The 25,596-nt window shown below is 65.7% G+C and overlaps 4 protein-coding genes across 7 annotated transcripts; 3 read left to right on the top strand and 1 right to left on the bottom strand.

Moving 5' to 3' along the window:
* Positions 1-310: 310 nt before the first annotated feature.
* Positions 311-2,947, top strand: CLP1 (cleavage factor polyribonucleotide kinase subunit 1). Its single transcript, XM_034061527.1, has 3 exons — positions 311-416; positions 570-1,191; positions 2,175-2,947. The coding sequence occupies exons 2-3, from the start codon at positions 586-588 to the stop codon at positions 2,844-2,846; spliced, it is 1,278 nt and encodes a 425-aa protein (XP_033917418.1). The 5' UTR covers positions 311-416; positions 570-585; the 3' UTR covers positions 2,847-2,947.
* Positions 2,948-3,303: 356 nt separating this feature from the next.
* ZDHHC5 (zinc finger DHHC-type palmitoyltransferase 5) lies at positions 3,304-21,013 on the top strand. Of its 3 annotated transcripts, none has more exons than XM_034061492.1 (12): positions 3,304-3,410; positions 7,278-8,448; positions 15,199-15,320; positions 15,625-15,782; positions 15,883-16,055; positions 16,141-16,243; positions 17,059-17,150; positions 17,233-17,365; positions 17,760-17,883; positions 18,567-18,679; positions 18,798-19,645; positions 20,019-21,013. In XM_034061492.1, the coding sequence occupies exons 2-12, from the start codon at positions 8,345-8,347 to the stop codon at positions 20,182-20,184; spliced, it is 2,136 nt and encodes a 711-aa protein (XP_033917383.1). In that variant the 5' UTR covers positions 3,304-3,410; positions 7,278-8,344; the 3' UTR covers positions 20,185-21,013. The 3 variants fall into 3 exon arrangements, with proteins under 3 accessions (XP_033917383.1, XP_033917385.1, XP_033917384.1); XM_034061494.1 differs by lacking the exon at positions 3,304-3,410 and adding an exon at positions 4,959-4,977; XM_034061493.1 differs by lacking the exon at positions 3,304-3,410 and adding an exon at positions 5,431-5,523.
* Positions 20,983-23,089, bottom strand: MED19 (mediator complex subunit 19). The gene is made up of 5 exons (XM_034061573.1): positions 22,857-23,089; positions 22,315-22,571; positions 22,139-22,235; positions 21,963-22,057; positions 20,983-21,850 (listed from the first exon to the last, which is right to left on the bottom strand). The coding sequence occupies exons 1-5, from the start codon at positions 23,047-23,049 to the stop codon at positions 21,788-21,790; spliced, it is 705 nt and encodes a 234-aa protein (XP_033917464.1). The 5' UTR covers positions 23,050-23,089; the 3' UTR covers positions 20,983-21,787.
* Positions 23,090-23,251: 162 nt separating this feature from the next.
* TMX2 (thioredoxin related transmembrane protein 2) lies at positions 23,252-25,407 on the top strand. Of its 2 annotated transcripts, XM_034061547.1 has the most exons (8): positions 23,252-23,441; positions 23,699-23,759; positions 23,892-24,005; positions 24,359-24,435; positions 24,507-24,613; positions 24,709-24,774; positions 24,862-24,991; positions 25,100-25,237. In XM_034061547.1, the coding sequence occupies exons 1-8, from the start codon at positions 23,253-23,255 to the stop codon at positions 25,235-25,237; spliced, it is 882 nt and encodes a 293-aa protein (XP_033917438.1). In that variant the 5' UTR covers position 23,252. The 2 variants fall into 2 exon arrangements, with proteins under 2 accessions (XP_033917438.1, XP_033917437.1); XM_034061546.1 differs by having other exon boundaries at positions 24,709-24,991; positions 25,100-25,407.
* The last annotated feature ends 189 nt before the right edge of the window (positions 25,408-25,596 follow it).

Raw genomic sequence — 25,596 nt, 5'->3', positions numbered from 1 at the left:
TGACTCATCCCGCGCCGTGACGTCACCGCCCGCACCTGCGACGTCAGCGCCACCGCCGGTGCCCAGCGGCGCTCGGACCCCCCAACCCGCCCCCCCCGTCTCCGGTCACCGCAGTCAGACAGAGGGGGGCGCTCTGAGCCAATGTCATGCAGATGAGATGCAAATGAGTCGGTACTGCCCTGACCAATGGGAACCCAGTCTAACGACACGTAACGGAGCCGGGGGGGGGCGCTAGCTGTCCATATGCAAATGAGATGCAAACAACCCCGCCCCACGGCGGGTTCCGCCCATGGGTTACACGTCATCCCGCGCGGCTGCCATGGCAACCGGCGCCGCTGCTGCCCTCCTCTCCGGGGCGCGCCGCTCTGACATCATTTCCGGCGCAGCCTCTCTGGCCCGGAAGCGCGGCGGCTCCGGTAAGAACGCTCTGGGGATGGCGGGCGGGGGGGAGGGAGGGCACCGGCGGTGCCATGGCAACGGGCGGGGGGGGGAGGAAGGCACCGGCGGTGCCATGGCAACGGGCTGAGGGCGGCGGAGCCCGCTCCCCCTGACCCGGTGCCCTCCCGCAGCACCGGGGGTCGCGCCATGGCGGACGATGGCGGCGAGGAGAAGAAGCAAGTGGCCAAGTTCGAGCTGGAGCGGGAGACGGAGCTGCGGTTCGAGGTGGAGGCGTCGCAGACGGTGCAGATGGAGCTGCTGAGCGGCATGGCCGAGGTGTTCGGCACCGAGCTCACCCGCAACAAGAAGTTCACGTTCGACGCCGGCGCCAAGGTGGCCGTGTTCACGTGGCACGGCTGCACCGTGCAGCTCAGCGGCCGCACCGAGGTGGCCTACGTGTCCAAGGACACGCCGATGCTGCTGTACCTCAACACGCACACGGCGCTGGAGCAGATGCGGCGCCAGGCAGAGCGCGAGGATGAGCGTGGGCCCCGCGTCATGGTGGTGGGACCCACCGACGTGGGCAAGACCACCGTGTGCCGCCTGCTGCTCAACTATGCCGTGCGCTTGGGCCGCCGGCCCACCTTCGTGGAGCTGGATGTGGGGCAGGGCTCTGTCTCCATCCCCGGCACCATGGGCGCACTATACATTGAGCGGCCGGCCGATGTGGAGGAGGGCTTCTCCCTCCAGGCCCCACTCGTGTACCACTTTGGCTCCACCACGCCTGGCACCAACATCAAGCTGTACAACAAGGTGAGAGCAGGAGCGCCTGTGGGGATCTCAGCCTGGGGATGGGCCTGGTTCAGAGCAGGTTTGCCCCGTTGCTTTTGCCACCGTACAGGATAGTGGCATGTCCCTGCCTGAGCACTGCTCCCACTTTGTGCGCCGCAGCTCCACATGGGTGTAGGGGATGCCAAGGTGGAGAGCAGAGGTGTGTAGCAGCAATGATGGAGGGTCTGGAGAAGCCCCTTGAAGAGCCTGGAGTGGGAGAACCTAGGGCCCATGACTGAGCTTCTTGCTGCTCACAAGCCCCTGGCCAGGCCCCTCACAGGCTACTGTGGAGGGTGAAGCCAGAGCCATGGGTTGAATTGAGCCAGCTTTGCCCATGGGGTTGTTGACTGAGAGGGCGCCAGGTGTGGGTGTGGCCATGATCTGATTGCTCTGGTGTGGAGCTAGAGTGAGCCTGAGCTTGGTGACTGTCACCACCTAACCCGTCCTTCCCCTGTAGGTCCCCCCTGGATCTTCCTACTGCTGCTGTTTGGTGACAGAGGCCCTTGCTTGGCTGAAGGTCACCGTAGCCATGTGCTGCCCCTGTCCTGGTAGCCCTTGGAACAGAAAAGCAGCTCTCTGGCCTTTGTAGAACAATTTAGGAATGGTTTCTGCTGTCTGCCCAGGAAACTGGTCCTTGGGGCTGTCATCTGAGGGGGGAGTGAGGGATTTTATCCCAGGGGCCTGCCCAGGAGCTGGACATGGCTCTGGTGCCCCAGCAGCACATAACCAAGGGTCCTGGGGACAGTGGACGGTCACAGTGTCACTGAGCAGTGCAATGGGCCCAGCCTCTGGCCTCCTGCCATCCCTGCAGGACTGCTCCATGGAGCTCTCTCTGTGTGGTGCTGCCGCAGGGATTGAGATTTTGGGGTATTGACGGTGGTGGGGGTGGTGCTGGAGCGACCCAGGACATGGGTGCCCTCTGTGGGTGCCTGTGTCCTGATCCCTCTGCGCGTGTGCCCCCGCAGATCACGTCCCGCCTGGCTGATGTGTTCAACCAGCGCTGCGAGGTGAACCGCCGCGCCTCGGTCAGCGGCTGCGTCATCAACACCTGCGGCTGGGTGAAGGGCTCTGGGTACCAGGCACTGGTGCATGCCGCCTCTGCCTTCGAGGTGGATGTGGTGGTGGTGCTGGACCAGGAGCGGCTCTACAATGAGCTCAAGAGAGACCTGCCCCACTTCGTGCGCACGGTGCTGCTGCCCAAGTCTGGTGGTGTGGTGGAGCGCTCCAAGGACTTCCGCCGGGAGTGCCGGGACGAGCGCATCCGTGAGTACTTCTACGGCTTCCGTGGCTGCTTCTACCCTCACGCCTTTGATGTCAAGTTCTCTGACGTCAAGATCTACAAGGTGGGGGCTCCCACCATCCCGGACTCCTGCCTGCCGCTGGGCATGTCGCAGGAGGACAACCAGCTGAAGCTGGTACCGGTGACACCGGGGCGGGACATGGTGCACCACCTGCTGAGCGTCAGCACTGCCGACAGCCCCGACGACAGCATCTCGAGCACGAGCGTGGCCGGGTTCATCGTGGTGACAGGTGTGGATCCCGAGCGCCAGGTCTTCACCGTGCTCTCGCCCGCTCCACGCCCACTGCCCAAGAACTTCCTGCTCATCATGGACATCCGCTTCATGGACCTCAAGTAGGGCCGGGCCCAGCCGGGCCAGGCCGCAGCGGCCCCAGGACCGCCCCCCCCGGGGCTGTTTTACACTTTTGTACCGGTTCTTATTAAACCTGGAGGCCTCTCTCTCGCGGGTCGGTGTCGGGGCTCTCCGGGGGTGCTGTCGGGCCGGGGGGGCGGTGACAGCGCTGGCTTGGACCCGATCACGGTCCCTTCACATGGCCCAATCCCGCCTCCCCCCCCCCCTGCGCGTCCTCCGTTCCACAGGCACCGCGCCCCTTTGCCAGGCCCTGCCGTGGTACGTTCCGCGCATGCGCCGTTCCCGACCGGGTTGCCGTCGGCGTGCCCGCCCGAGAGCGCTGTCGCCGGCTCCCTGTCGCGCATGCGCGGTGAAACCGGTTCTGGGAGGTTCCCGGCGCGGCAGCCAATGAGGGGCGGTGTTGGGGGCGCGAGAGGCCGGCGGGCCGCGCGCAGGCGCGGCAGTGACGTCAGGCGCGGCCGTGACGTCGCGCGCAGCCGCGGAGCGCGGCCGCCGTCCGTGCCCGGGAGTCCTGGTCGCGCGCTCGCGGCCTCCCCCCGCCCGCCGCCGGTGAGTCACGTGGTACCGCGACCCCCCCCCCCCCCCTCTCCCCCGCGCCCGGTGCAGCCGCGCCCTCCCCCCCCTCGCGGGCCCAATCCCCGCCCCGGGCCCCGCGGCCCCTCCCGCCGCCCCCCGCCCTGCCCCTCACCGGAGGGGCCGCGGGTCCCGGTTCCGGTGTCCGCCCCCCCGGGGCAGCCCCGCCGGCAGCAGCCGCTGACCCCGCTCTGCACGGCCGGAAGGACGGGAGCCTTCGGCCGCGCCTCGCCTCGGGACTCCCGGATCCCACAGCGCGGGGCGCGGATCCCGGTTCCCTGCGCCTGGTTTCGGTCACAGCCCCCGGGGGGGATGAGGCCCCGGCGCTCCCCCCCCGGTCCGTGAGGATGGATCCGCTCCGGTCCGCGGTGCAGGAGCGGGCCCGGGCCGGGCGCTGCCGGTTCATTGGGTATCACGGGCGCTGGGAGCTCATCTCGGCGCCAGGCAGCGGCTGTGCTCTGCTCCCCTCAGCCCTTTGCCTCCTGCCGAGGGTGGAAATGGGTGGAGCAGATGGAGGCCCCCGGCTCCTGCCCTAGAGACCCGCTGGGGCCGGTCCCAGCCATCGCCGTGGCTCCGTCACTGCCGTGGCTCCGTCACCGCCGTGGCTGTTGCCGGGGCGCGGGGCTGGGTTGTTCCTGGTGGATGGGACCTGGTTCTGAGCCGCTCGCTCCGCAGAACGGGGCTAATCCCGGGTAAGCAGCGGGAAGCGGGCGGGCAGCTGCTGCCGGGGCAGGGGGTGTGCACCCAGGGGTGGCAGCGCTCCCCCTGTGCTTGCAGCGCTCCAGCTGTGCCTGCAGCACGGTGCTGGGTCCCTCTGGCCGGGTCCCACCCTCCCCGCAGAGCAGAAATGTGATGCCCGGTGCTGAGCACCCTCCTCCTGGCTTAAACACAGCAAAGTGCCTCCAGGTCACCCCTCTGGGGCAGGGTCTGCTTTGCCTCTGTCTGCAGCCTGCACCTCATCCACTCGTGTGTCTGAGGGAGAGAACCCCCCCTCTGGCTCCTCACTGCCGGGTCCTGTGGCCTCAGGGACCCCCCTGCAGCAGAGCGGGGCTGGATGAAGATGTTTCCATCCCTGGTATCAGAGCACAGGCTTGGGGGGCAGTGCGGTCTCAGTTGGGGGCCGGTGGGTTTGAGATCGCCGCTGTCCTCTCTGTTGGGTTTCAGTGTGAAATCTCAGTGTGGGTGGGAGCTGGTTGTACCATGGCAGCGGGAGCAGAGGGAGAGCCGGGGTCCCTGCTCACCGGCTGCCCTGTGCTCGGGCTCAGCCCCCCTGAAACCAGCTCCTCCTCTCGCTCCAGAGCAGGAACAGGTAGAGCACATCCTGCCCCTGTGTGATCCTGGATCTGCCCCGTCTGGAGGTGCCTCGCGGGGCAGGACCCGTTTGTGCTGGGCAGGGTCTGGGGCTGGCTCCTCGCCGTGGCATGCCCTGGGCGGCAGCGGCAGCAGCAGCAGCAGCAGCAGCAGCAGCAGCAGCAGCAGCAGTGTGCTCCGGGGAGGCCGGTGACGGGACGGGTGTGAAGCCTCTCGGGGGCAGGAGCGTGGGGTGAGGGCGGCAGCGCTGGGAGCTGGTTCCACGCGTTCACCCAGCCCGGCCGGGCTGCGGGGCCTGGGGCCGAGCCGCGCAGTGCTCGGGTGGGTGGGGAGGGCGGCAGTGGGAGCATCAGGTGCTGGAAGGAGAGGGAGCTGGAGTGGGACCTCCCAGGGCCTCAACCAGAGCAGAGGAGATGGCTGGGGGAGGTGGGCGGTGGCATCATTCCTACCTGCAGTCATCCCCAGCCAAGGGATCCGTAGGGGAGCAGCCCTTGGTGTGAGTGCAGGGATGGGGCAGCGCTCTGGGGGTGGCTGAGCAGAGCCGGGAAAATGCTTAGAAAAGGGGGTGCTAGGATTGGAAAACTAGGCGGAATTCTCGAGGGAGAGGAAAGGGGGAGGCACCGGTGGCACAGAGCTTGCCTGGGGCAGGTCTGGAGAGGCCGGGAAGGAGGAGTCACGGGACTGGAAGCGGCAGAGCCAGAGGAGTCGGAGGCAGGAGCAGAGCCGCGTGTGCCCCAGGGATGTGGGATGAGCTGAGGGTGCCTCCCGCAGGGAGCCTGTGAGTGCGCTCATGGATGGGGACAGTGACAGAGAGAGGAGGTGTTTGGGGTGGGCAGGAGGATGGAGGGGCCAGTGCCTGTGGTGGGTCTGGGGCTGCAGGATGGGACAGATCCGGGGGGGGTGCAGGGGCTGTGTTGTTGGTCCTGCACGCAGCAGTGGGCACGGGGCGGTTGTGCTGGGGAGCACCATGTCCCAGGAGAAGAGACAAATGCTGAGCCCATGGCTGGGGTCTGGGCATGCTGCCCCATCCCTGGCAGTGCTCAAGGCCAGGTTGGACACAGGGGCTTGGAGCAGCTGCTCCACTGGAAGGGGTTGGAGCTGGAAGAGCTTTAAGGTCCCTTCAGCCCAAACCAGGCTGGGATCCTGTGGTCTCTGGAGGAGGGATGTCCTAGGGAAACTCCTCCAGCTTGGCAGTACCTGTTTGAGTTCGAGGTGTGGCTGTTTCGTGGTGAAGCCTGTTGGAGGGCAGGGTGCTCTCTTGCAGCAGAGCAGCACTTTGCTCCTGCTAAAGCCATTAGCAGTGATCTCATCCCCAAACTTCCGAGTAACCGGCCCCTGGAATCGCGGCGCTGGCTCCAGGCTCCAGCACTTCCCTGCAGGGCAGCAGCGCAGCTTTGTCCCCAGCTCCTGCGTGTCTGTGCTGGGCTCTGACCCCAGCCCAGTGCTGTGTGTGGGGCAGAGCTGCTGCTCCTGCCGGGGCCAGCACCGGCTCTCTCTGGTGTCACACGTGGGGGGTGCCAGAGCATCAGCCCAGCGGATCCCTCCCTGCACAGGGGCAGGGAAGCGTGGGGTGAGCTGAGGGTTGGGCTGAGAGCTCCCGGCGGCCGGAGCGCCTTTGTTACTCAGCCTGTGTCAGAGGCTGCTCTGTGAGCGAGCCGACCCGGGTAAGGTGTCCTTGCCATTACATGTGCCGCAGCTCTCGGCCCTCACGAGTGTTTGGTCAGCAGGAGGGGTTCTGTGCACCCTGAGAGAAGGGCTGAGGCAGAGGAGGAGAGCACTGGAAGGAGGAAGCACAGTGGTGTTCAGGGCTCTGCAGTGCGAGGGAAGGCAGAGGCGTGGAGAAAGGGTTCCAACTCTCCAAACCCCCCCCGTGCAGTGGGACCCGTCCTGTCCCTGGGCTGTGCTCAGCTCCTGGTGTCTGGTGCTTCCTGCTCCCATCTCCAGAGGGTTTGGTTCGCTGAAATTCTGTGGTGTTCCCTCCTGCATCCTCATGAGCTGCCGAGGGTGGCACCTTCCCACCAGCACCCTCAAGCAGCTGGGGCTGCGCAGTGAGAGCCCAGCTCTGCTTCATCCGGAGCCATGAGGGCTTCCTCTGGCCCAGGGACCCGAGGTATTTCCATGGGCCCCTCCCATGTCCTCCCCCCCGGGGAAGGAGGCAGAGCTCCCGGCTGGCCCCAGGCTCCTGAGCCCCTGAGCCCCAGGGCTTGGGCGTTCTCCAGCATTGGACTGAGCTGGGGCTGCAGGAAGGTGTTGGGCAAGAGGCTGTGGTGTCCTGGGCTGGGCTGGGTGCTGGAGCTGTGGGGCTGGGCAGGGCTGGGCCGGGCTCGGGGCTGATCACAGCCACCGTGGCCGCTGCTCTGACTCTGCCCATGCAGGATGCGGCCACTGTGCTGGGGTCAGGACTGGGGCTGATGGGCACTGGCACACGATCTTGCAGCATGCGCCTGCTGCGTGCCCAGGGCCGCTCCTGCTCTGCAGTGGGCAGTGTGACCCGGCTCTGCTCTGGCTAACTGGGCTCTGTCTCTGTTCCAGGTGAGCTGTGCTGCTGGATGTTGAGGTTCAGTGATTTTATGTTGGGTTTTTAGAAGACAAATGGATTAATGAAGAATTCTAGTGAAGGAAGGGGAGGAAAACATGGATCGGTTTGGAACAAACTGAGACCTACGCAGGCCATGGGTGAGACAGACCCACCCAGCACCATTCTCACCATCAGCTGTCTTCTGGGACCCTGAGAGCTGCCTGCAGACCTCCTGCTGACTGCCCCGTGCTGCTTGGAAATGGTGGCTGCAGAATGGATTCCATGAGGTTCCTGTGGATCCCCGAGCACCGAGCGGCCGCTGCACCCACAAAGAGGCCTGGGGGGTCCGGAGGCAGGAGCCAGTAGGCCGAGGGCAGAGCGCGGGCTCCGCAGCACGGCCCCCCTCACCAGGGCAGGATTTAGAGCTCAGCCTCGCGCCAGCTGCTCCCGGCTCCGGGGCCAAGGCACAAAGAAGGAAAATTAAACGTGCCCGGCGGGGGGACCAGGGAGAGCCCCCGGCAGTGCCGCACAGGGGCAGCCAGGACCCCCCCGCGCTGCTGCGGCTCAGCACGGATTAAAAAGGAGAAGTGGCTTCCTTGGGGCTCGGCTGCTCCGCACGGAGCTTCCCGGGACTCGTTCCTGCCCAGCGGCACTGCTGGAAGCTGCTCCTGGGCCTCGAGCACTGGAGAAGCCCCTTCCCCGTGGAGCCTGGTTGCTGCCCAGGGCACTGAGGACCTGCTCTTCCCAGGCTGCTGCTGGACCGAGGGACGCTCCCGAGGACTCGGTTCCTGCCCCAGTGACTGCTCTCACCCCACATCCAGGGCTCCGGCCCCAGATTTTAATGGTTTCACCCCACCTGTGCTGTGCCCGTGAGCCCCCGCAGGGCAGAGCCTAGTGCCGGCTCCTGCCCAGCCTCGTGCCCTGGGACCGCCGGGGGTGTCCGGGCTGCTCCGGCCGCGCTCCGCTGGGAGCACGCGGGGGCTGGGGGCCGGTCTGCCCCGTCCCCCTGCCCTTCTCGCCTGGCGCTGACCCGCGGGGCCTGGGCTATGCTGCGGGGCGGACCCCCCACCCCAGCTCCACCATGCCAGCAGCTTCTGGAAAGAGATTCAAACCCAGCAAGTACGTCCCGGTCTCGGCTGCTGCCATCTTCCTAGTGGGAGCCACCACCCTCTTCTTTGCCTTCACGTGAGTCCCATTGCTCTGCCCGGGAGTGGGGAGGGTGAGGGCAGATCTGGGGCTGGAGCGGGTGCTGTGCTCCCAGCGCTGGAGGGTAGGTGATGAAGCAGCCCCCCAGCCCATGGAGCGGTTCAGCCATGGCTGGGCCCGTGTCCCTTGGCTTTCCTTTCCTGTGGGGTGCGGCAGAGGAAGCGGCGCATGGTGGATCCAGCCCCTTCAGCTCCAGGTCCTGGCAGCTGTTCCCATGCAGTGCTATGCTGTGCAGTGCAGTGCTGTGCAGTGTACAGCTGTGCTGTGCAGTGCTGTGCTGTGCAGGGCTGGGTGTTGCACAGTGCCAGGCTCCATGGCAGCTCTCACCATGAGCCAGGCTGGGGACTGGTCAGTGAGCTGCAGGTGGAAGCAGCAGTGATGCTGCTCCCTCTGGAGCCCGAGGCTCTGCGGGGCCGGGGCAGGCTCCCTGTTATTTATAGAGTTTCGTAACTGCTGTGTGAGCCACAAATGGAAGCAGAAGCAGAAGTTCTGTGACCCCTGCATGGCCCTTGCTGCTGCCAGCCTGGCCTCAGGGAAGCAGGGGTCTGAAGGCTGTCACTGGGGCCTTGGGCCAGGGTGTGAAATGGTTCCAATTGCTGGAGGGAGCTGGATTGTGCCATAGGGATCTCCCTGGGCTGGGAATGGGCTCAGGATGCTGCTCGCGTTAAGACTTTCCCTTCCTGGGTGACAAATGGCTTGGTGACACTGACAGGGACACAGGGAGCAAGGTCTGGGGTGGCGGCAGGGGGAGGTGGCAGGGCTGTGCTGGCCCTGAGCCGCTGTGCGGGGCAGGATGCCCGAGCACAGCAGAAGGGCCTGGCTGCTGACCCTGCAGCATGCTCCTGGGGTTGGGTCTGAGGGGGTGTCGTGGGGGCCAGCGCCTTGGTCTGTGCATCAGAGGTGTTTCTGTGCTCACACCTTGGAGCTGGCTGTGTGTGAAGGGGTTGTTGGGCAGTCGGGAGGTCTGGGGCGCAGCAACTCCAGCCCCAGGCTCGGGAGGAGGAGGCTGAAGAGCCTCTTGAGCTCCCTCCAGCAGCCCCCTGCTCTTACCTCTGCTGTGCCTCTTGAGCATCCCTCATCATCTCCCCATCCCCCACCATCTCCCCATACCTCCATCATGTCCCCATGCCTCCATCATCTCCCCATCCCTCATCATCTCCCCATCCTTCCGTCATCTCCCCATGCCTCCATCATCTCCCCATGCCTCCATCATGTCCCCAAGCCCCTCCATCATCTCCCAGTCCCTCCTGTCCCAGCACTGCAGAGGGGCTGCTGCAGCCCCCGCGGGTGCAGGGGGTGCCTGGACGCTGCCCCCCTGGGCTGGAGCCGCGGGCAGTGGGAAGGTCACCGGCTCCAGCGCCTGGCAACAACCGGGCAATAAAGGAGTAATCCGAGGCCTGAAGGACGGAGCGGGGCTGAGTCCCTGTGCGTGGGGCAGCTGCTGGTGTCGCTCAGAGCAGAGCCCCACAGGCCCTGGTGCTGCCGGCTCCAGCCGCAGCTCCCGCTGCCCCGGGAGCACAGGGGGGCCCTGGCTCAGTGTCGTGCCTGGGGAGCACCGCAGGGCAGCCGGTGCTGGGGCCACTGCAGCAGCTCAGCACAAGGCGCTGCTGGGATCATGTCTGTTGGGAGCAGCAGCACCAGGCAGGGGCTCTGCAATTGCAGGTCAGTGCATGTGGTTTAACCTGCTTCAAGCCATCGCATCAGGCCTCGAGCAGGGCAGCCAAGCGCCCTGGTTACTCGGCAGGGAGGGAATTGTGCTGCTCCTGTGTTACAGTTCCCTTGGGCAGTTCCTGCTGGATGCAGGGACGTGGGGAGCCAGTGAGGTGTTCCGTGGGTCACTGTGCCCCTTCCCTCCCAGCAAACAGCCTCTGCTGCCCTGCCCCTGCAGCGCTTGCTGTGTGCCAAGCTGGGGCTCGCTGCCAGCATCACACCCAGCTCCAGCTCTGGGAAGTGGGATGGAGGCTGTGCTCTGGGACACGTCCCGTGGGCCTTGTCCTGAGCAGAGCAGCTGGGGCGCAGCACAGCCCTCCACAGGCTCCACTCGTGTTACCTGCAGTGTGTCTGCCCGGGGCCTTTGGTCCATCCCTATGGCCCAGGCTCTGCCTGTCTGAGACGGGAAATCTCTGGAATTGATGTATTCATTTGGGATGGCTGCAGTGAGCTGAGGCTGATGGCTCTGGAGGGAGCGGGCAGCAGGAGAGGGGATGTGGAGAGAGCCCAGAGGAGGCCATGGAGATGCTGTGAGGGCTGGAGCAGCTCTGCTCTGGAGCCAGGCTGAGAGAGCTGGGCTGGGGCAGCCTGGACAAGAGAAGGCTCCTGAAGGGGAGACCTGAGAGCAGCTCCAGTGCCTAAAGGGGCTGCAGGAAAGCTGGAGAGGGGCTTGGGACAAGGGCCTGTAGGGACAGGCCAAGGGGAATGGCTTGAACCTCCCCGAGGGGAGACTGAGCTGAGCTCTGAGGCAGAAGCTGTTCCCTGGGAGGGTGCTGAGGCGCTGGCACAGGGTGCCCAGAGAAGCTGTGGCTGCCCCATCCCTGGCAGTGCTCAAGGCCAGGTTGGACACAGGGGCTTGGAGCAGCTGCTCCAGTGGAAGGGGTCCCTGCCCGTGGCAGGGGTTTGGAACTGGAGGAGCTCTAAGGTCTCTTCAAACCCAAATTGTTCCAGGATTCCATGTCCTGCCCTCCCTCTGGAGACAGTGGGGGTCTCTGACTCGCTGGGGTCTCAAACAGGGGCTGCTCTAGGACTGAAATTGTCCCCTGGGGTCAATTTGTCCATTTCTCTATGTCCCCCCAGCCTATCCTTGTCCCTGCTCGTCATGCACTCAGAGCTCAGCCTCTGGAAGCAGGGAACACCTCTGAGCTGCCCTCTCAGCCGCCCTCTTCCTTCTGTCTGCCTCCACTCTTGCTTGTGGCGCTCATGGCTTTGGGGCTGTGTCAGCGCCTGCAGTCAGGTGAATGTATTCAGAAAGCAGTGAGCCTGCCTTTCCCTCCCGTCCCTGCCCTGGGCAGGCTGCAAGGGACCGGCTCCCGGCTGGGAGGGCAGCTCCAGCTCCAGCCTCACCGGAGGGGAGGATGAGGATGGAGCCAGGCCCCGGGGGCAGGTGCAGCGGCCACTGCAGTGGTGGTGCCTCTGGTACCCGGGGGCTCCGGGGGCAGCAGGACCCCGGCACCCAGGGCTTGGTGGCAGAGGCCCCGTCCCGGGTCCAGCCGTGACTCAGGGTGCCGGAGGCTCCTCGGGCTCTCTGATGTGGTGCCAGGGACGAGGCTGTTGGGCGCTGCCGCCATGGGCGTGAGGAGCAGCCTCACCCCCCCCGCCCTGTGCAGAGCCCGAGCCCCAGCCCCTGTCTGGGAGCGGGCAGAGCAGGAGCCCAGTGGTGCCGCTGGTGATGGGATCCCGCAGGAGCACAGCACCGGTGCTCCCTGCACAGGCGAGCGCCAGCACTGGGGTGATCCGGGGGTGCCGGTGGTGAGGTCTCAGTAATGTTGGATTGTTGGGGTCCTGCTTCCCTGCCGAGGCTGGTGGGGTCCCTGCCTGTGTTTGTGATGGGAGTGCTCAATGTGAGGCCACCCTCGTGAGCTGCACGTCCCTGTGGGACAGTTGCTGCTTGCCCCAGCCCGTCGGGTTGGTCAGGGCCAGGCTGGCTCCATGCAGAGCAGCCGGTGAGACCTGATGGGCCAGGGGCTGTGAGGTGGCCCCGAGGCGCTGGCTCCCCAGCAGGTCTCTGTTCTGAAGGGTGATGTTCAACCTCATCACCTCTGGTCTGGCAGGTTGGCTCGGGAGGAACCGGGGTCCTGCTTCAGGGCATTGGTGGATGTGCTGCAGAGAGCCCCCTGCTCCATCCACAGCTGATCACAGCCTCCAGAACAGAGCTGGGCTGGCGGGGCCTGTGGCCCTTAACCGTGTCCTGTGCGGGGCTCTGGTGCTGCCCATGCAGGGACGCTGTCATTCAGTCTCCCTGGCTCCCCTCCATCCTGTTCTGGCAAAGGCTTGCGCTGGAGTTTCCCCATCTCGAGATAGGAGCTCCTTGTGGGTTATTTCTGGAAGGATGCTTCCTGCCCCTGGGGCTCTCTGAGCCCCTGCCCCAGTTCTTGCCCCAGTGTCTCCCCTGGTACCCTCAGCTCAGCTGCGGAGCAGGGAGTGGAGCAGGGAGGCTCCTCTGGAGCTGGGTGCTTGGCTCTGCCCTGCCTCGGGGTGCAGGGACGCTGAGGTGGCCGCCTCCCCTTTAGCACCGTGTGTTCAGTTCCCAGGGCATCAGAGCAGATGCACCCCTCTGAAAGGGCTGTGGTGCCATGAGGTTGGAGAGGAGCCCTCTTGGGTCAGGACAGCAGCAGTGATGGAGAGAGGTGGGGCTAAAGTGTCAGAGTCCTTGGCCTGTCCCTCCAGGCCCTTGTCCCAAGCCCCTCTCCAGCTTTCCTGCAGCCCCTTTAGGCACTGGAGCTGCTCTCAGGTCTCCCCTTCAGGAGCCTTCTCTTGTCCAGGCTGCCCCAGCCCAGCTCTGTCAGCCTGGCTCCAGAGCAGAGCTGCTCCAGCCCTCGCAGCAGCTCCATGGCCTCCTCTGGGCTCCCTCCAGCAGCTCCACGTCCCTCTGGTGCTGTTGCCCCAGGGCTGGATAAGGACTGCAGGGGGGATCCCCGAGCTGCTGCTGGGGTGAGCACGCTCTGGGGTGAGCCCTGTACGCAGGGGTTCTGGGCTCCTGCCTCCTGCTCCCCACAAGCACTGGTTTCCCCCTTGTGAGACGCGAGATGTTGTGGCCTTCACTTTGTGCCTTGTGCCCACGGTCCCTGCCAGGGCTGGGGTGAGTGCCGGGATAGCAGCTCAGGATGAGCCCTGTTCCTGGGAAGTGATGGGAAGCGTCTCCGTGTGAGCTCTGGCTCTGGCGTGGCTCCCATGGCAGTGCCAGTGGTGTCAGGCCGGGTGGGCTCGCTGTGGTCAGGGTGTGCTTCCCATGCTCAGTGCTTTGCAATGTCCTGTGCATCCTGTCCACTCCAGTGCAGCTTCCAAGGGGTTGGGGCAGGGGCTGAAGATGGTTCCCCCTTCCCAGCCCAGCGCACTGCGGGACACACGGCGGGAGGTGCAGGGAGGTTGTGATGGAGCCGCTGCAGCTCAGGGTCAGTGCTGGTCCCAGACCCGTCCCAGCTGGGCAGAGGTGTGAGCGGGGATGGGTGCAGGAGAGGGCTGGGGCTGGCGGGTTGGGGGTGCGCTGGGCCCTGGCGGGACAGGAGCAGCCTCGTGCCCGGTGGCAGCAGGGCCGGATCCTGCCGCGTTCTGCTGAGTCGAGAGGTTTCTGCTCCTGCCCTGCCTTGGCCTGGGCGGGCAGGGCCTGCAGCTGCTTCCCACCCTCTGGGTGCAGGGATGGGCTGGGGCATGGAGCTGTGCCTGGGTGCGCCCGGCGCGCCTCACCCTGCTCTGCTGCCAGGGTGGTGCCAGGGGCTGAGCGCTGCCCCTGCTGCCAGCCCTGGTGCAGGGGTGAGCACTGCTCCTCCTTCCCAGGCCCATCTCACCTCCTGCTTGACACTTGGCCAGAGGCAGCTCTTGGCCCAGCACTGTCCCTTGTCCCTGTGTGTGGGAGCGAACCCCTCTGCCCTGGGTCAGAGCCCTGTCAGCCCTGGACTGGGCTGAATTGGGGGCAGAGCCCAGGGGCAAGGGGTCATTCCCAGCTTGAGCCTTACTGAGGCTGTCCCGGTGCTGGGGCCGGTCCCCTGATGGTGATGGGTCCCCTGATGGTGATGGGATCTGTCCCCAGCCTCGCCGGGGTTGCTGGAGGAGGGGCTGGGACCAGCGCCTGCCCCTTCCCCTCTGCCTGCGGGGGCTGGAGGATGGCAGCGGGCACCATCTGTCAGCCCCGCACCGCCGTGCTCAGCTCCTGCTGCCTGCGCCCGCTCGCGGGGCAGGGACAGGACAGGACAGGACAGCTGCTGCCCCAGATCTGCAGGATTAGCCCCAAAGCAGCTTAGGGCATTACAGCAGCGATCCCCTTGCTGCTCGCGGGGCCACGGCTGCCGTGCACAGGGTTAGCGGGGGCTTCACTGCCCGTGGTTGAGCAGAGCCCTTCCCTCTGCCCCAGGGCGCTCCCCAGGGCTGGGCTGAACCTGGGTCAGGGGGGCCTGGGTGCAGCTTTGGCTTAGGGGAGTGGAGGGCACTGGGTGAGAGGGAAGGGAAGAGTTCACAGAATCCCAGCCTGGTTTGGGTTGAAGGGACCTTAAATCTCCTCCAGCTCCAACCCCAACCCCTTCCACTGGAGCAGCTGCTCCAAGCCCCTGTGTCCAACCTGGCCTTGAGCACTGCCAGGGATGGGGCAGCCACAGCTTCTCTGGGCACCCTGTGCCAGCGCCTCAGCACCCTCCCAGGGAACAGCTTCTGCCTCAGAGCTCAGCTCAGTCTCCCCTCTCTTGGGCAGGTTCAAACCATTCCCCTTGGCCTGTCCCTACATCCCTTGTCCCAAGTCCCTCTCCAGCTTTCCTGAAGCCCTGTTATGCACTGGAGCTGCTCTCAGGTCTCCCCTTAAGGAGCCTTCTCTCTCAGCCTGTCAAGTTGATGGCAGTTGATTGCAAGGAACTGCTACAGGTGTCTGCCTGGGTGGGAGCTTGGAAACATGGACCAGGAGAGTGGAACAGGGGTTTCCTGGCCACAGTGGGAGCAGCTCATAGGGATGGCTGTGGGGGTGGACGGTGGTGGTATGGGGAGTTCCCCATGGGACAGGGCCTAGGTGTCTCACTGCTTCTGTGCCCGCAGGTGCCCGGGGCTCAGCCTCAACGTGTCCCCAGTCATTCCCATCTACAATGCTGTCGTCTTCCTCTTTGTGCTGGCCAACTTCAGCATGGCCACCTTCATGGACCCTGGCATATTCCCACGAGGTGAGTCTGGCTCTGCTGGGGCAGTGCCTTGGTTAGAGCTGCCTCCTCCTGCCCTGCCTCCGAGGGAAGGACATTCCCTGACCCCAAGGGGCTCGAGGAAAGGCCTCCGTGCCCTGCTGGGTGGTGACGCTGGGTTCAGCACCAGCCTGTAGGACTTGGGTGGCAGAAGCAGTGGCAATGCTGCATGGGGTGCCTGGGGCTCAGGGGTGTCGTGGTTGCGGGGCAGGGCTGGGGAGCCCCCACCTCTGGCTGCGTTGGGGGATCCCTGTGCCCTGACGCGTGGCTGCACTGCTGCTGCCATCAGCGGAGGAGGACGAGGACAAGGAGGACGATTTCCGTGCCCCGCTCTACAAGACGGTGGAGATCAAGGGCATCCAGGTGCGCATGAAGTGGTGTGCGACCTGCCGCTTCTACCGCCCGCCACGCTGCTCCCACTGCAGCGTCTGCGACAACTGCGTGGAGGTGAGGATGTACCAGGCACTGCCGCGGGCTGAGCCGGGGCCTGGAGCTGAGCCGGGGCCTGGAGCTGAGCCCTCACCTCCTCCTCCTGCTCCCACCGCAGGAGTTCGACCATCACTGCCCCTGGGTCAACAACTGCATCGGGCGGCGCAATTACCGCTACTTCTTCCTGTTCCTGCTGTCGCTCACCACGCACATCATGGGTGTGTTTGGCTTCGGGCTGCTCTACGTGCTCTACCAGGTGGAGGAGCTCTCCGGTGTCCGCATGGCCGTCACGTATCCTCTGCGGGCTGGGGGCGCGGGGGGGCCGGGGGTGTAGTGGGGGCAGCGCTGTGGCTTTTCCTTAGCTGTCCGTGCACAGGATGGTGGTGATGTGCGTGGCCGGACTCTTCTTCATTCCTGTTGCTGGCCTGACCGGCTTCCACGTGGTGCTCGTGGCAAGGGGCCGCACCACCAACGAGCAGGTACGGCTGCGGGGGGGCTGCAGGGTTGGGGTTATGTTGTTCCTTGATTGTGCTGCACTCTGCTCCTCGGTTACACTGCTCTGTGCTCCTCGGTTATCACTGTGCTCTGCACCTCAGTTACACTGCGCTCTGCACCCTGGTTACACTGCACTTTGCTCCCTGGTTACTCTGCGTTCTGCTTCCTGGATACACTGCTCTGTGGTCCTCTGTTACACTGTGCTCTGCTCCTTGGTTACACTGTGCTCTTCTCCCTGGTTACTCTGTGCTCTGCTCCCTGGTTACACTGCACTCTGCTCCCTGGTTACACTGCTCTGTGCTCCTCTGTTACACTGCGCTCTGCTCCCCGGTTACACTGCTCTGTGCTCCTCGGTTATCACTGTGCTCAGCACCTCAGTTACACTGCACTCTGCTCCCTGGTTACTCTGCGCTCTGCTCCTCTGTTACACTGCGCTCTGCTCCCTGGTTACACTGCACTCTGCTCCCTGGTTACACTGCGCTCTGCTCCCTGGTTACACTGCACTTTGCTCCCTGGTTACACTGCACTCTGCTCCCTGGTTACACTGCGCTCTGCTCCCTGGTTACACTGCACTTTGCTCCCTGGTTACACTGCACTCTGCTTCCCGGTTACACTGCGCTCTGCTCCTCAGTTACACTGCGCTCTGCTTCCTGGTAACACTGCGCTCTGCTTCCTGGTTACACTGCACTCTGCTCCTCTGTTACACTGCACTCTGCTCCTCTGTTACACTGCGCTCTGCTCCCTGGTTACACTGCGCTCTGCTTCCTGGTTACACTGCGCTCTGCTCCTCACCCTGCAGGTTACAGGCAAGTTCCGCGGTGGCGTCAACCCCTTCACCAACGGTTGCTGTAAGAACGTGAGCCGGGTCCTTTGCAGCTCCCCTGCCCCCAGGTGAGCCTGGCCCTGCCCCAGCCCTGCTCCAGCCCTGCCCTGTCCCTGCCCTGACCTGATCTTCCTCCCGCCCCCTCCCCAGGTACCTCGGGCGCCTGAGGGCCGAGCAGACGGTGCTGGTTAGACCTCCCTTCCTGCGCCCCGGGGTGTCAGACGGTCAGATCACGGTCAAGATCATGGACAATGGTATCCAGACAGAGCTGAAGAGGACGAAGGTGAGGAGGGTGGGGAGCAGCACCCCCTGCGCTGGGGCCCTCCGTGGAGCCCAGGGGTGCGCGCCTGCATCCGTGAGTAAAGAACCGAGTGAGCCTTGTCACATCCCCAGTCTCCTCCGTGTCATCCTGGTCTGTGTCCCCACGGGACAGGAGCCATGTCCCACCCATGCGGCAGCAGCCACATGAGGCTTTGCCCCCTTCATTGCCCTTCCCCACCCTGTCCCCCCCAGCAGCATTCTCTGGTGGTTCCATTCAGCACTTGCAGCACTCGAGGCACCTCCAAGCACCAGTGGCAGCAGGACCCCCATAGTGCTGCTGCCCACTCACTCCTTGTCTGCAAGGGGAGGGCTGAGGCCTTGCCCTGCCTGACTCCCTCTGCGCTTTGTCTCTGCAGTCCAAAGGAAGCCTGGAGGTGACCGAGAGCCAGTCTGCTGACGCCGAGCCGCCACCCCCCCCTAAGCCAGACCTCAGCCGCTACACGGGCCTGAGGACACACTTAACCCTGGCCACCACCGAGGGTAAGGAAGGTGTCAGGGTCCCGGGCAGCCCCTGGGAGAGTGCCTAGGGCTGTGCCAGACGGAGCAGGAGCCAGGGCAGTAGGTGGACCAGGCTGCAGGGCAGCCCCGAAGTGCTGCCGCACTGTGGGCAGGACGTGCCCGGGCTGCTGGATGTGGCCCCTCATGCTTGGAGAAGCTGCGGGATGAGAGCTGCCGCAGTGGTGCCGTGTGGGACCATCGCCGGGATGGAGGAGGCACAGGAGAGTCAGGCCTGGCTTGGTGGCAGAGCGCGTGTGGCAGCCTGAGACTCCCTGTGACCCCTGCTGCTGCTGCAAGGGCTTGGCGAGAGGTGGGATGTTGAGGGCAGAGCTCAGGAGTGGCCGCTTCCAGCAGCTCTCCCTGTCCCTGTCCGGCCCCACTGCCTCGAGAAGGGCTGTGGCAAATGGGGCAAGAGTCCCAGGCACCCCTGGGGCCCAGAGGTCACCTGGCCCAGGAAGGTGCCAGCCCCAAACCCTTTGTTATGGGGACCCATTTTCCATCGCACTCCGTTCTTCCTGCCCCATTGCCCTTTTCCTCCAGCCCATCCCTCTGCTTCCACCCCTGGTCTGTGTGCCTCAGGCTCAGAGCCGGTTCTTGGGAAGGGAGGGGAGGCTCCGCATGTGTTCCCTGTGAGTGTGAGCATCCTCTTCTTGCCCCTCCTGCAGACAGCAGCTTGCTAGGCAAGGACAGCCCCCCGACCCCCACCATGTACAAGTACCGGCCCGGCTATAGCAGCAGCAGCAGCTCAGCAGCCTTGCCCCACTCCACCAGTGCCAAGGTAAGGGGAGACCCGGCCCCTGGGGCTGCCACCATGCTCCAGGCTGGGGGGCTCGGGGTGGGCACCGGCAGCTCCGCAGGGGCCCCCGTGTGGTGATGGCTGCATCCACGTTCTGCAGCTGAGCCGAGTGAACAGCCTGAAGGAGCCCAACTCCATCGGTGAGAGCGGCCACAAGCCCAGCTACCGCTCGGAGCCCAGCTTGGAGCCTGAGAGCTTCCGCTCACCCACCTTCAGCAAGAGCTTCCACTTCGACCCCCTCTCCAGCGGGTCCCGCTCCTCCAGCCTCAAGTCGGCGCAGGGCACGGGCTTCGAGCTGGGCCACCTGCAGTCCATCCGCTCCGAGGGCACCACCTCCACCTCCTACAAGAGCCTGGTGAACCAGACACGCAACGGCAGCCTCTCGTACGACAGCCTCCTCACGCCCTCCGACAGCCCCGACTTCGAGTCGGTGCAGGCGGGCCCGGAGCCGGAGGCACCGGTGGGATACACATCACCCTTCCTGTCGGCGCGCATCGCGCAGCAGCGAGAGACCGACCTGCACGGCCGCTTCGGCAGCGCCGCGCCGCCCCGCGAGCCCTCACCCGTGCGCTATGACAATCTGTCCCGACACATCGTGGCCTCCATCCAGGAGCGGGAGAAGCTGCTGCAGCAGCCGCCGGCCGCGGGCCGGGAGGAGGACGTGGGGCCGGTGGCCGGGGGGGTGCAGTCGCCGCCGCGCTCCAGCGGCTCCTTGGACGATTCCAAGCGCTCGCCCCTGGGCAAGAACCCGCTCCCGCGCCCGGCCCTGCCCCGCTTCGGCAAGCCCGAGCCCCCCGGCGCGCTGCGGGCGCGCTCCCTGGGCTCCCCCGAGCAGCCCCAAGCCCCTCACCTCGGCAAGTCCGTGTCCTACAGCAGCCAAAAACCAGCCCCTCAGGCCGGCGTCTCCGAGGCGGAGGAGGTGGCCCTGCAGCCCCTGCTGCCACCCAAGTGAGTACCGACCCCTGCACACGGGGCTCAGCGGGACCCTTGCCCTGGGGGGAACCGGGGACCACCACCACTTCCCCCCTCCCTGCCTGGCCACTGCCCCAGCACCCAGGCTGTGGTGGGTCCCTCACGGGCGAGCGATGCCGCACGTGGCCTGGCCAATGGAGGGAAATCTTCCTCCTCCCCCAGAACAGAGCTTGTGCCCCCCCCGCACCTCCCCCAGCCTCCTGGGGAGCTGGAGAGGTGCTGGGGGAGGGCTGTGGCTGTGCTGGGTTCTGGGATCCCCCCATGGTGACACAGGCTTGTCCTTCCCCCTACCCCATCCCATGGTGCCCGCTCCTCTTCCTCACCCATGTCCTCCATCCTCCCCCCACAGGGACGAGGTGCAGATGCGAGGAGCCCACAGCAAGTCCAACGGGCAGCCCAAGAGCCTGGGCCCGGTGCCCACGGGCACGGGGCCGGTGCCACTCAGCAGCCCCACGCGTGGAGGCGTCAAGAAGGTCTCTGGCGTGGGGGGCACCACCTACGAGATCTCGGTGTGAGCTGGCACCGCTCAGCCCGTCCTGTGGGCACAGGGCTCGTCCCACGCCTGGATGCTGCGGGCACCGGGGGCACCGGCTCCGCTGCTCCTCCCGCCCCCGCTGGGGCTCATGCAATGGCCTCACGCCGCGGGAACGGAGTTTTTAAAGCAGAACACTTTTTTTTATGATTATTGTTACGGATTCTATTTTTTTTCTCTTTCTGAGTTTCGGGGTGTGTGTACATAGAAATATCTATATCTATAAATATAAATATTCGAAAAAGAAGCAGAAATTATATTATCTTACCCAGAGAGAGGAAGAAATGACCCGTTCCCTGTGCAGGGCCAGGGCCCCGGCCCCAGAGCAGGGATGTGGGGCTGGTGCCTCCTCCTGTGCTGATGCTGGAGCTGTGGGGCTGCGGACACTTGGACACGCTCCTCCCCGGCTCTTCGCCTGTGAAGCACCAGCCCCGGGGCTGTGAGGAGGAGGAAGGGTCATGGGGCAGTCCCAGCCCCAGTGCATGGACAGGGGCCGGTGCAGCTGCAGCCCCCACTGCAGCTCCTGCTCTGTGTGCCCGGGGCAGTCTGTGCCGTGGGGCTGGTGAGGCTCTCGCTGTCACACACGGGTTTTGTGGCCACCGGGCGCACCCCTTTAGCAATATTTCCTCATCACATGCCAAAAGCCACCCGCAGCCAAGGAGCCCGCGCTCCCTTCGCGCCAAGGCCGCACACTTGAGGCACTATGGACTCCTCGCCGCAATACCTGCCCCGTGGCCGCGCGGGGCCAGGCCCTTGGTTTTTATTGATTACCCATTTTAAAAACGAGGAATAAAAGGCTATTTAATGAGGCAGCCAAACGTGTGCTTTGTTCAGCGTCCCTCGAGGGGCCCATCCTGTGGGGTCTCAGCATCCCCCCCCTCCCTGTGCAGGGCCCGTGTGGAGCTGAGCCCGGCTCCTCCTCGGGCTGTTCGTGGGCAGAACCCTGCTGAAGACGTTCCCAGCGCGAGGGGCACAGCTCTGAGGAAGGTGCCAGGAGCACAGGTGAAGTTCAGGGTCCTGCACAGGGCGCCGGGGACAGGAGGTCCTTGGCATCACTCTGCAGCTGCTGGAGCTCCCGGTGCCCACGGCAGGAGCATCAGCTGCTCCACCAGTGGCTGCTTCCACATGGGGTCACTCCTGCCCTGGGCAGCAAGGGGCAGTGGGCACAGAGTCCCTCGGAGCAGAGCAGCCGCCAAAGCCAAGGTAGGAGCCCCCCTTGCCCCTGCTTGAGTAGGAGACGGGCTCAGCGCTGGGGTAGTGCCGATCCCATGTGGCCCCTGGGCTCCCTGGTCTTGGCTCCTCGCCCTGCCCTGACAGCCGAGGGTTGCAGCAGCCACGGCCACCAGCCCCTCAGAGCAGACACTTTAATTAAAAGGTGACTAAAAAAGAGAGGCCCCAATGCCCTGGGTTCTTTGGGTATAAAAGGCTGAGGCCGCAGCCCCAGCACCAGCAGAGTCCATGTCCCCTGGTCCCGCGGGCTGGGAGTGTCCTCTCTGCGGGGGGGTCAGGCTACCGCAAGCACTGCAGGAGGGATAAGTCCTCCCAGCTCAGCTGGGGCCGTTCCTGGCGGCCAGGGCTCCATGGCCTCACCGCAGGCTTCCGCTGGCCTGGGAGCTGCCCACACCTGGGTGCTCTGGGCTGTGCCGGTTCTGTGGAGGAAGGACAGACACGGTCCCGTGAAACCACCCACTCTGCAGCGGTGCCCCAGGGAACGGCCCCTGTGGTGGCCACAGGGGAACCCGGCCCCGGCTTCCCCCCCACCTTCTTTTTCTTCTTCTCTTTCTTCTTCCTCTTCCGCTCAGGGTCCTCCTCTTTTTTCTTCTTCTTCTTCTTGTGGTCGGAGTCTGAGGGGGTTTCTGGAGGAACAAGATGGGGATGAGCAGGCACCCGCAGGATGATGCAATGGGGAAGGGGCAGCTGTGCCTGCAGCCCCATACCTGGGGGGACGGGATCCTGCGTGCGGCTCTGCTTGTGCTTGTGTTTGTTCTTCTTCTTGGGCGGCTGGATGTGCATGAGCCGGCACTGCTCAGGGAGCTGCGGGACAGATGGGGTGGGTTAGGCCGGGCTCCTCCGGCCCCAGCGGTCACCCCCCGGCTCCAGGCCCCGCACTTACCGGGCCGGCATGGAGCCGGAACCCCGTGAGCATGGTGCTGGTGAGGGGGGTAAAGGAGCTGCCGCAGATCGGGGGCTTCTCGATGAGGGAGCGGAGGCTGCTGTTGTCGTGCGAGCCGGGCAGGTCGATCATGCCGGGCAGGTCGGGCAGGAAGTTGCTGAGCTTCTCTTTCACCTTCTTGCCGCAGAACTTGTTGTAGGCGTGCTCCAGGTTGTAGTGCGTGATCAGGTTCGTGCTGCCCGTCAGCTCCGTCGTGCCTGCGCCGGCGCCGCGGAAGGGGATGGGGAAAGTGCTGCCCCCCCGGCCCAACCCCGCTCCCCCCGCCCGGCCCCGGGACGGCCGCCCCCAAGGCCCCACTTCCCCTCCCGAGAAGAACGCTTTGCCCCGCCCCCTTCTCCCCGATTGGTCCGTTTGCACCACCCCTTCCACCACCCTGTTCTTTCATTGGCCCGTCGCTCAGCCAGTCACCGCCGCACCCTCGTCCCGTCACACCGATTGGCCGAGAGCGGGGCCCGCCCCCGCCCCCCGGTCCCGCCCCGCACCTGGCAGCTCCCGCAGCAGGTAGAAGGGGCCGGCGGCGGCCTTGCGGGCCGCGTCCTCCCCCGGCGGCGGCGCAGCGGCAGCGGGGGGCGGAGCGGCCCCGGCACCAGGGGCTTTGGCCGGCCCGAAGCCCAGCGCGGCGGCGGCGGCGGGCGGCGGCTCGGCCCCGCCGAACAGCGCCGTGAAGTTCTCCATGTTCCCGGCGTGCCCCGCGCGGGGCCGCTCCTCCTCTCCGCGATTGGCCGAGCACCTCTCAGGCCCCGCCCACCGCCCCGGTTGCTAAGAGGCATTCAGTCCGAGCCTTTTGATTGGTGGCTCCTCTTTCCCTTCCTCATTGGTCCGTCGGCGCACGGGCAGCGCGCCTGCGCGGCTCGTCAGTGGCCGCCTGGCCGGGCAAGATGGCGGTGGTGGCGCCGGTGCTGGCGCTGCTGTCGGCCGTGCCCGCGCTGTGCCGCTGGCTCACCCGCCCGTACTACCCTCTGTCCGCGCTGCTCGCCGCCTCCTTCCTGCTCGTGCGGAAGCTGCCGCCGCTCTGCCGCGGGCTGCCCTCGCAGCGCGAGGATGGGAACCCCTGTGACTTTGACTGGGTGAGGCGGCGCGGCCCGGCCCGGCCCGGCCCGGCGGCTGCGGGCGAGCAGCCCCATAGAGACGCCCCGGCTCTGGTGGGGGGAGCGGTGTCCGTCGGTGCAGGGGGAGGCAGGCGGCGGGCGGGGCCAGCGGGGCTCCATCCCTGTGCCCTGCGGGGGGGGAGCTGCTCACCTGCGGCTGTGGGCGGCCACTCCCGGGCTCTGCGGCCGCTGCGGCCTGAGGGCGCCTCCCGCTCACGGCGGCTCTCCTGTCCCAGCGCGAGGTGGAGATCCTCATGTTCCTCAGCGCCATCGTCATGATGAAGAACCGACGCTCCAGTGAGCCGGGGCCTGTGCCCGGGGGGCGGGGGGTGCTTGGGTTCCGGAGGACCACATCTGGTCCCCACTCCCAACCTCCCCAGCTCCTGGTCAGATCTGGCCCCATGGTCTGTTTCTTTCTCCTTTTCCCAGTCACGGTGGAGCAGCACATTGGGAACATTTTCATGTTCAGCAAGGTAGCAAATGCCATCCTCTTCTTCCGCCTCGACATCCGGATGGGTCTGCTCTATCTCACACTCTGCATCGGTGAGACCTGCGGGGGGGGGGGAGGTCCCATAGCATGGGGGCAGCAGTGGTGCCCCCAGGCCCTCAGCACCCACTGTTCCTGCTTGTCCTCTACAACACCGGTCTGGAAGGGCTGGAGCTCCCTCTTGCTGCGGGGTTGGCTTGTGCCTTTCAGTACAGGGAAGGCTGCGGTTGTCAGGAGCCCTGTGGACAAGGGGGAGCTCAGGAAGCACCTTAATGGGGAAGGGAAGTACCTGACCCATGGCTTGCTCTGCCTTGGCTCCCCAGGCTGCTCTGGGGAGGGAGGAACCTCATCCCAAACCCTGTCTGGCCTTTCCAGGCACTGCAGGGGGCTCAGGGCTCTGTCGTTGCAGTGTTCCTGATGACCTGCAAGCCCCCGCTCTACATGGGCCCTGAGTACATCAAGTATTTCAGTGACAAGACCATAGATGTGAGTATCCCCTCCCCGTGGTGCAGGGAGCTCTGCCTGCCCCCCCGCTGAGCCCTGTGTCCCCGTGGTAGGAGGAGCTGGACCGGGACAAGCGGGTGACCTGGATCGTTGAGTTCTTCGCCAACTGGTCCAGCGAGTGCCAGTCATTCGCCCCCATCTTTGCTGACCTCTCTCTTAAGTGCGTGGTGCCTGTGGGGCCCTAGCAAGTGGTGGGGCCGGGGCTCCTGTGACACTCACAGAGCACTCACAGCCACGTGTCCCAATCCTCCCTAGGTACAACTGCTCAGGGCTGCACTTCGGGAAGGTGGATGTTGGCCGGTACACGGACGTCAGCACCAGGTATGGGTGGCAGGGCCAGTGCTGGGACAGAGTCCCCGGGAGCCCCCCACCTGCCTGGGGGTCACTGTTGGCCTCTCCCTGCTGCAGGTACAAGGTCAGCACCTCGCCCCTCACCAAGCAGCTGCCCACCCTCATCCTCTTCCAGGGCGGGACAGAGACCATGCGCCGGCCACAGATCGATAAGAAGGGCCGGGCCGTGTCCTGGACCTTCTCTGAGGTGGGTGGGATGTGCCTCAGGCCCTCACTTCTGGGACAGGATGGGGCTTGGCAGCCCTTGAGGGGGCAGGGAAGCCCTGGGCATGCCAGCGCTGCCTCTCGGCCACAGGAGAATGTGATCCGGGAGTTCAACCTCAATGAGCTCTACCAGAAGGCCAAGAAGCAGGCAAAGCCGCGGGAGGAGGAGCCCCCCGGGGGGCAGGCACCCACCGGGCACCCCGATGGTGAGACCAAGAAGGACAAGTAGAGGCTGCACTGTGCTGTCACCCATCGCCTCCTCATGCCACCCTGGTGGCACCAGTCCCGGGGCTGGGCCTGCCGCCACTTGCCGTGCAGGGAGCTCCCGGGGCCGCGGGGCAGACCCCGCCCGGTTAACGCGCATCTCATCGCTGACAATAAACGGTTCGTGCCGCTGCCCGTGTGTGTGTCCGCTCCGTGCTCGTGCCCGCTCCCGGGGGCGGGGCTTGCCGAGGGGGCGCGGCCGACGCTACCACGTCGCGCTCTGATTGGTTGGCGCTGCGGCGCAGGCCTCACGGCGGGAGCGCGGACGGAACCACCGAGCCTGTGCGTGGCGGTGGGGCTGGGGGGGTTCGCACCGGGGTTCCG

Source organism: Melopsittacus undulatus, chromosome 4, assembly GCF_012275295.1.
Source record: "Melopsittacus undulatus isolate bMelUnd1 chromosome 4, bMelUnd1.mat.Z, whole genome shotgun sequence".
NCBI classification, from domain to species: Eukaryota; Metazoa; Chordata; class Aves; order Psittaciformes; family Psittaculidae; genus Melopsittacus; species Melopsittacus undulatus.
The sequence above is the reverse complement of the archived record's forward strand: the minus strand, read 5'-3'. Positions and strand labels throughout refer to the sequence as shown.

Excerpts from the sequence above, each read along its gene's own strand:
- CLP1 (XM_034061527.1), top strand. The coding sequence starts at position 586 with ATGGCGGACGATGGCGGCGAGGAGAAGAAGCAAGTGGCCAAGTTCGAG. Across the intron at positions 1,192-2,174 it reads ACATCAAGCTGTACAACAAG|ATCACGTCCCGCCTGGCTGA; the intron begins GTGAGAGCAGGA and ends GTGCCCCCGCAG.
- ZDHHC5 (XM_034061492.1), top strand. The coding sequence starts at position 8,345 with ATGCCAGCAGCTTCTGGAAAGAGATTCAAACCCAGCAAGTACGTCCCG. Across the intron at positions 16,056-16,140 it reads GGTGTCCGCATGGCCGTCAC|GATGGTGGTGATGTGCGTGG; the intron begins GTATCCTCTGCG and ends GTCCGTGCACAG. Across the intron at positions 18,680-18,797 it reads CCCACTCCACCAGTGCCAAG|CTGAGCCGAGTGAACAGCCT; the intron begins GTAAGGGGAGAC and ends CACGTTCTGCAG.
- MED19 (XM_034061573.1), bottom strand. The coding sequence starts at position 23,049 with ATGGAGAACTTCACGGCGCTGTTCGGCGGGGCCGAGCCGCCGCCCGCC. Across the intron at positions 22,572-22,856 it reads CCTGCTGCGGGAGCTGCCAG|GCACGACGGAGCTGACGGGC; the intron begins GTGCGGGGCGGG and ends GCGCCGGCGCAG. Across the intron at positions 21,851-21,962 it reads AAGAGAAGAAGAAAAAGAAG|AACCGGCACAGCCCAGAGCA; the intron begins GTGGGGGGGAAG and ends CTTCCTCCACAG.
- TMX2 (XM_034061546.1), top strand. The coding sequence starts at position 23,253 with ATGGCGGTGGTGGCGCCGGTGCTGGCGCTGCTGTCGGCCGTGCCCGCG. Across the intron at positions 23,760-23,891 it reads GATGAAGAACCGACGCTCCA|TCACGGTGGAGCAGCACATT; the intron begins GTGAGCCGGGGC and ends TCCTTTTCCCAG. Across the intron at positions 24,614-24,708 it reads TTTGCTGACCTCTCTCTTAA|GTACAACTGCTCAGGGCTGC; the intron begins GTGCGTGGTGCC and ends AATCCTCCCTAG.